The 7,346-nt window shown below is 43.7% G+C and overlaps 1 protein-coding gene across 1 annotated transcript; it reads left to right on the top strand.

The window, feature by feature from the left end:
- Positions 1-293: 293 nt before the first annotated feature.
- On the top strand, positions 294-4,859 carry EEF1A1 (eukaryotic translation elongation factor 1 alpha 1). Its single transcript, XM_035109612.2, has 8 exons — positions 294-380; positions 1,555-1,743; positions 2,251-2,430; positions 2,528-2,824; positions 3,152-3,302; positions 3,566-3,822; positions 3,937-4,171; positions 4,456-4,859. Exons 2-8 carry the CDS (start codon positions 1,600-1,602, stop codon positions 4,578-4,580), a joined length of 1,389 nt encoding a protein of 462 aa, XP_034965503.1. The 5' UTR covers positions 294-380; positions 1,555-1,599; the 3' UTR covers positions 4,581-4,859.
- Positions 4,860-7,346: the final 2,487 nt, after the last annotated feature.

Raw genomic sequence — 7,346 nt, 5'->3', positions numbered from 1 at the left:
AGGGGGATGGGCTGGGGCTGCTGAAGGCTGGACTGACCCGCTCAACCCAACTCTGGCATTGCAGGCGGGAAGAGGGAGTGCCTCCAAACTCCCAACGCCCTCCGCACACGAAACGCAACTTCGAGAGGGGAGAGGGACGATTCAATAGAAAGTTACGTTTCCGTGAAATAGAGGGTGTTTTGCCCCTCTCCCTAGATGCAGCTCTCGAGGGGAGGCGTGCGGGGCGGGAGGGCGAAGGGCGGGGGAGCCGAGAAGCAGCGAATGGAACGCTGGGAGCCGTGACGTGTCCCTCAGGCCACCGCCCTCCCGGCTCAAACTATATAAAGGGCGCCGCTCTCGGCTTCTGCCTTTTTCGCTACGGGTTTGCCGCTGCTTCAGAGGTAAGCTGGCTTTTCGGCGGGCCGCGTTCATAGGCCCAGGCCTGGGGATGGGGGCGGGGACTGAGGGATGCCCACGTGGTCCTCGCAAGGCCGAGAGCCGTTCCTCGCAAGGCCGAGAGGAACAGCGGCGGTTTGAAGCCGGTGTGTGGGGGGTGGTGGGGGTGGGGAAGTGTGCATGCGCATGCCCAGTTGCCTTGTCCGCGATCTTAAGGGGTTCCCATGCCCCGGAGTCCGTCCGTCCCCCCCTCGAAAAATAACAATGCCCCGGTGTGTGAGGAATGGGGTGTGTGTGGATTGTGTGTCTCGTGTGGGTGGGGGAGGGGAGTCAAGAGAGGAGCATCCGTTCTCCTCAATGTGCCCGTGAAGGAGGGAGGGTTCCGAAGACACGTGCCGTGTTCCCTTCGGGGCGAAACGCAGCATCTCCGGTGGGGCGGGATGGGGGCGCCGGCTGCGGTCGTGGCAGGTGTGTGTCCCCCCTATTTTTTTTAAAAAAACAACAACCCCGCTTTCCCATAGCGGCCTGTTCGACTTCACTCTTGCTTTAGTTCTGGCCCCGTGACACCCGACGGCCCATCGTCTTGTTACCTACAAGGGGCCCCTTTTCTCGGCCCTTTCCCCCGCTTTCCGCTCAGAAGGAAGAGGGGGGAAAATGGCCGCCGCTGCTGCTGCCGTCACAAAATGGAGGGCGGGCGGGGCGCGCGTGCCAGCCAACGAGTGGCTCAACTACCGCTCCTCGCCGGACACCCCCCCTCCCGCCATCCCCCCCCCAATACGCGAACCTTCGGCAAGCTTCGCTCTTCCTTACTCAACCCCCCTCCCCGGCCCAACCCGGGCTCGTGCTCGCTTGGCTTACGACACAAAGGAGCGGGAGCCGCCCTTCTCTCCCCCCAAAAAAACCCTCTCATAAACAGTTTATGAGGGGAATTCTAGGCCAGGTTAGCCTCGTCGTGGTCGCCGTTCCCCTCTCAAGCGCCCTCCCGCGGTGGGTTCAGCTGGCTTGGGCCTAGTTTCGGCCTCGATCCCTTCCATCAAAGGGAGGAGATAACCGGCCTTGGACGACCAGCCCGCATGGCGTCTTCTCGTGTTGTTAACGCTCCTCTCCACTAGGGGGTTCTGCTTTAACTACATTTTCTTTTTATAAAAACTGTTTTTACCTTCCTCTCTCCCCTCCAAGGTGCTTTATCTGAAGAGCAAGAGAACCACCTATTAACATTCCAAAATGGGAAAGGAAAAGACCCACATCAACATTGTTGTCATCGGACACGTCGACTCTGGCAAGTCCACCACCACCGGTCACCTGATTTACAAATGTGGTGGAATTGATAAGAGGACCATTGAGAAGTTTGAGAAGGAAGCTGCTGAGGTGCGTTTGTCTCCTGAAGCAATTGTCAGCTTTCAATTTTAATTGGGTGCAGAAAGACACCTTTCTGAGATACATTTTTTTCTGCTGTAAAGCTGACATTAACTTGAATTTGTGTAGCGTTTGCTACATTGGAAGGATCCTGTGAAGTTAATTCCTTTGAGGTGTGGGCAGCTTGTGTCTTATTCCTACCGGTAGTTTGTGTTGAAACAACTTTCCATAGAACTGCTAAATTCTATGAAATTCTTGCAGAAGAAACTAGGTGATAAAAGTTTGAACAGTTCATATTGCATTTATTAGGTAATGGCGGATTAGCATGTCAGTGGGTTAAGTAAGCAAAGTAGGTGTGGAATCTTTCACCTCTTCTGCCAAGTGCAATTTGCTAAACATAGCTTGTATATTATATTTCAGAGCACTGATGTGTGTTATCTTTAGAAACAGATTCAGTTAATGTGTTCACTAGTGTATGTCTAGTGCAAGAGACATTAATGCCATTTTCTCCCCCTTTAGATGGGTAAGGGCTCCTTCAAGTACGCCTGGGTGTTGGACAAGCTGAAGGCAGAACGTGAACGTGGTATCACCATTGATATTTCTCTCTGGAAGTTTGAAACAAGCAAATACTACGTCACTATCATTGATGCCCCTGGGCACAGAGACTTCATCAAAAACATGATTACTGGTACCTCCCAGGTGAGCAAATGGTTTTACCATTTTGTCTATAATAAAAACTAAGTACTGTACTATGATTGAAACAGTAAAAATTAATTATCACATATTTTTCCTAAAGGCCGACTGTGCTGTCCTGATTGTTGCGGCTGGTGTTGGTGAATTTGAAGCAGGTATCTCTAAGAACGGGCAGACCCGTGAGCATGCCCTTCTGGCATATACACTGGGTGTAAAACAGCTCATCGTTGGTGTTAACAAAATGGATTCCACCGAGCCACCTTACAGCCAGAAGAGATACGAGGAAATTGTCAAAGAAGTCAGCACATACATAAAGAAAATTGGTTACAATCCTGATACAGTGGCTTTTGTGCCCATTTCTGGCTGGAATGGAGACAACATGTTGGAGCCCAGCTCTAATGTAAGTAATAATGTGTGTCAAGAATTGTGAGATTGCAATTCAAATAAGGTAATTTTGGAATTTGGAAAGAACAATAAATGTAAGGTTTTAATAGTTGCTCATCTGATTTCTGCAGCAATGAGGAAATGATAATAAAAAATAGTATTTGTACCCTGCCCATCTGGCTGGCAAGACATGTTTAGCAAAATCTACATGCTGAAGTTAAAAACTTGTGCAGTAATCTTGTAATATACTGTTATATTCAGTTATCACCAGAAAGTAACTGTAAAAACTGCTTTTAGAGCTTTCACAGAAAAGTAACATGTTGCATTTCCCCCCTTTCTGCAGATGCCCTGGTTTAAGGGATGGAAAGTGACCCGTAAGGATGGCAATGCTAGCGGAACTACACTGCTGGAAGCTCTGGATTCTATCTTGCCACCAACTCGTCCAACTGACAAGCCACTGCGCCTGCCACTTCAGGATGTCTACAAAATTGGTGGTATGTACTATAATAATTTTATATTGTGTTCTTGGAGTGACTAGTGCCTACAAAGTAATGCTTTCATATTAGGTAATAATTTAATTGAACTTTCATTTCAAAAATGTAAATGGCACTGGCTGTTTATTTCTGTACGTAGCTGTGCCATCGCATCCACTTCACCTCTCCCACACGTGACACTGCTCTATTCCTCTTTCTTTCTCTGTAGGTGAAGTATAAGTGTAATGCTATGAATGTAAACTTTATATATTTCTTTCTTTAAGGGATTGGTACCGTTCCAGTTGGTCGTGTGGAAACTGGTGTCCTGAAACCAGGCATGGTAGTAACATTTGCCCCAGTTAATGTTACAACTGAAGTAAAATCTGTGGAGATGCACCATGAAGCTCTGAGTGAAGCTCTGCCTGGTGACAATGTTGGCTTCAACGTAAAGAACGTGTCTGTTAAAGATGTCCGTCGTGGTAATGTTGCTGGTGACAGCAAAAATGATCCACCAATGGAAGCTGCTGGGTTCACAGCACAGGTATTTAGCAGCAATTCCTAATTTGGTCAATTTCAGCTTACATACAGCTAGATGGGAATTAAATTTACTGTATGCAGCTTGATGTAGATCTCTCTCCTTTGAACTATTCCATAGGTTATCATTTTGAATCATCCTGGCCAAATTAGCGCTGGCTATGCCCCTGTGCTGGATTGCCACACTGCTCATATTGCCTGCAAGTTTGCTGAGCTGAAGGAGAAGATTGATCGTCGTTCTGGTAAGAAGCTGGAAGATGGTCCCAAATTCCTGAAATCTGGAGATGCTGCCATTGTTGACATGATTCCAGGCAAACCCATGTGTGTGGAGAGCTTCTCTGACTATCCTCCTCTGGGTAAGTAGCCATTTAAGTCATAACTTGTTTGATTATCAGGGCAGGCTTAGTTTTGGAGTAGCTATTATTAAATTTGTATACCATTCTATACTCTTTAGGATAGCAAATTGATACCAGATAGCAAATTGATCCAGATAGCAAATTGATACAGCTTCCTTTCCCCCCTTGAGAGTATTAATAGAAAACTTAAATGGAAAAGTATGTTTTCATTTTATAATTGTCCATAGGATGTAGTGTCTTTTTTTGAAAGTTTCTTGGTTGTTAACTCTCTTCTTCACACCTAGGTCGCTTTGCTGTGCGTGATATGAGACAGACCGTTGCTGTTGGTGTCATCAAGGCGGTTGACAAGAAAGCAGCTGGTGCTGGCAAGGTCACAAAGTCTGCCCAGAAAGCTCAGAAGGCTAAATGAAAATTCTGTACATCTGCCACCCCAGTCTTAATCAGTGGTGGAAGCATGGTCTCAGAACTGTTTGTCTCAATTGGCCATTTAAGTTTAATAGTAAAAGACTGGTTAATGATTACAATGCATCGTAAAAGCTTCAGAAGGAAAGGAATGTTTGTGGACCATTTGTTTCGTGGCAGTTATTAAGTTATTAGTTTTTAAAATCAGTAACCTTTTTTAAATGGAAACAACTTGACCAAAATCTGTCACAAATTTTGAGACCATTAAAACAAAGTTTAATGCAAAGTCTCTGTGTTCTTTGGGGCTAATAGTTACACTTTGGATACTTGGTAATAGACCTGGGCCTATTGCAAAGTTCAAAGGTAAAAAGGAATTACTTTATCCTTGATACTGGTATGTTGATATTTTAAAATATTGCAAAACACAAAAGGTTCGGTGGAAAAGCCTTCTGAACTTCTTACCTTTGCCAATATCCACCCAGAATTGAGCTGGGATCAAGGAGTTGAGTAGCCAAATTTTCCGCAGTGTTTAGGCATGCTTAAGCCTACTAAATTTTTAGGATTACAGGTTTAAAATCTTGTCATTTTCATATTTAAGCAAAGCACACTTAGTTGGTAGCTGGTTTCTTCAGTTCCAAGATGTTAGTATAGATGTGTTAAGCTTTGAAGTTTCAGTGACTACTTTTAACTTGGTTTGATTAAAGCTTTGCGCTCTTACCTGTCAGTTTGCCACACAATTTGGAAGCTTTGCTTCCGGTAGAATATTTGTAATGTAAATTGGAATGCTATGGATTAACATTACTGAAGTCACTAAGGTTTTCTCAATAGTATTTTGCTGCTAACTTAAGAATTGTAGTAGATTTTGAAATGAGAGAGGCTAGATTTTTACTTGATCCTCAGGCTAGTCATTTAAGATCATGAAAATGGTAAAAACTTTTCCAAAAATAGATCATGAATTAATTGTGATTCCTTGTGTAAAACCAGCTTCCAGTACACACCAAACAACCAGTTTCTAGGTGCTGTGCCAAAAGAGTATGATTGAGAGCATTGCTACTAAGGGGCCAAAATTGGACATTAAATCTACTAGCAGTTCTAGCTTCAGATAACTTTAATTAGTTTGAGTTGTCCTGTTTTCTGAGGAACACTGGACAGCAGGTAGAGATGACACTATGCTATAGCTTATGTTGGTTGACTTGACAGCATTGAAGGTGATAGAATTCTATTAAAAGTAGTCATTGTTATACAAATAACTTGTTCTTATTTTTTCTGCCTCCAGTAAATTTGAGACATGGGGTGTGGCGTCCAAATTAAATGGCCTTGCTTTTCTGTAGTTAAACTTCATATTCTCTTAACTTTAGCTCTGATGGATTGGAGTAATGGATATCTGGGTCCTGCTTTTGGTAGTTATGACCACCATTCCAGATTTAAAATTCTACCAGCAATTTTAGAGCACATTCTAGCAAAAGTGCAAAAGACATTTATAAAACAATTCAAGGTGTGGAAGTTGTGCCATGTGCTTTATGCCTCTTGAAAATCAACTGGACCTTTAAGTTCAACTAACTGGATCATTGCCCTTACTAGAGTCTGACCAAATGATACTTCACCAAGTGCAACTTTAAATTTTTTTAATGAATGTGGGTATTGAAAATAATAATGGCAAAATGTCATTTAAGGCTTTTGGCTCTTGAAGCACAAAAACTCTGGTCTGCAGGAAAATTCCATGGATGTTCATGCCAAGTGGACTATTGGGTCTTTCCCTTTTCAGTCTCAAAACCCCTTTGCCCCCGCAGTTGAAAATGTAAGCTTGGAAAAGCAGGGTGGCCGCTTATTATTGGCATTGGAGTTGGCATTTTTAAGGACTGATGCTCATGAATTATGCCTTAAATAAGCAGATGAGGGTTGATGGGTCCTATCTCCAGTTGTCTTTCTCCGCAGTTTATAGTTTTGCCTAAAATGGGTCTTGCATGGAATAGGAACACGTGAGAAATAAGGATCCTTAATTGCACATTGTGGTCTGGCAGCTACTATGTGTGCTAAAGCATTCTCCAATAGGACTACTGGATAAAGATAGTAAAGGCATTCAGACAGGTCGCAAGAGACTAAAGGCTGAGAGTAAACTTGATCCTAAAGTGCTCAAACCGGCCATCATTACAGTTTGATGTAGAGGGCTAGTTTTGCCATTGCAAAATGACCATGGGTGTTCTGTGTCTTAAATAGCTTCCTATGCTAAACACTGCCTTTATTATTAAACCCATCCAACGTATAGCAACATGGACATTTTGTTACATGTCTGGCAATTCACTTCCAATAGGTTAGTTTTGCTTTCCAATTCATATGTGATAGTTTACTTATGTTGGGTTAATGAAAAAACTAAATTTTGTAAGCAAACATTTGGACTTTTAGTTTTTACCTTCAATAAATTGAGTCTAGAATTACTTTACCTCTACGACTCTTTTTTTCCAGGTAGGATAGCTTTTCTGTGTAGTGCAGATGTCTTTGTGTTAGTTGTATCAAAGTATATAGCATAGTTAATGTGGTCTATTAATTTCAAGTAGCTGTCTTTCAAAACTCTTGGGTGTCCCATAGCCCTCGCACCACCTTCCCAAAGCTGGGTAAGCAGTCCTCCACCTTGTCAGGGGCCTCGTTCCATGCATCACATGCTTTGAGGGTTGCCCTAGAAATAATTCCCAGCTATATTGACTAGATATATAAACCATAGACATCAGTTCAGTGCTCCCATCTATTTGGGTGCAAGTGTGGTTTTTCCACTCCA

The sequence above is a fragment of the Zootoca vivipara genome, chromosome 3 (assembly GCF_963506605.1).
Source record: "Zootoca vivipara chromosome 3, rZooViv1.1, whole genome shotgun sequence".
NCBI classification, from domain to species: Eukaryota; Metazoa; Chordata; class Lepidosauria; order Squamata; family Lacertidae; genus Zootoca; species Zootoca vivipara.
The sequence above is the reverse complement of the archived record's forward strand: the minus strand, read 5'-3'. Positions and strand labels throughout refer to the sequence as shown.

What these genes read in the sequence shown, in the direction of transcription:
- EEF1A1 (XM_035109612.2), top strand. Translation starts at nt 1,600, where the DNA reads ATGGGAAAGGAAAAGACCCACATCAACATTGTTGTCATCGGACACGTC. An exon ending in TGATTACTGGTACCTCCCAG is followed by an intron (nt 2,431 to 2,527) that starts GTGAGCAAATGG and finishes TTTTTCCTAAAG; the next exon opens with GCCGACTGTGCTGTCCTGAT. An exon ending in CTCTGACTATCCTCCTCTGG is followed by an intron (nt 4,172 to 4,455) that starts GTAAGTAGCCAT and finishes CTTCACACCTAG; the next exon opens with GTCGCTTTGCTGTGCGTGAT.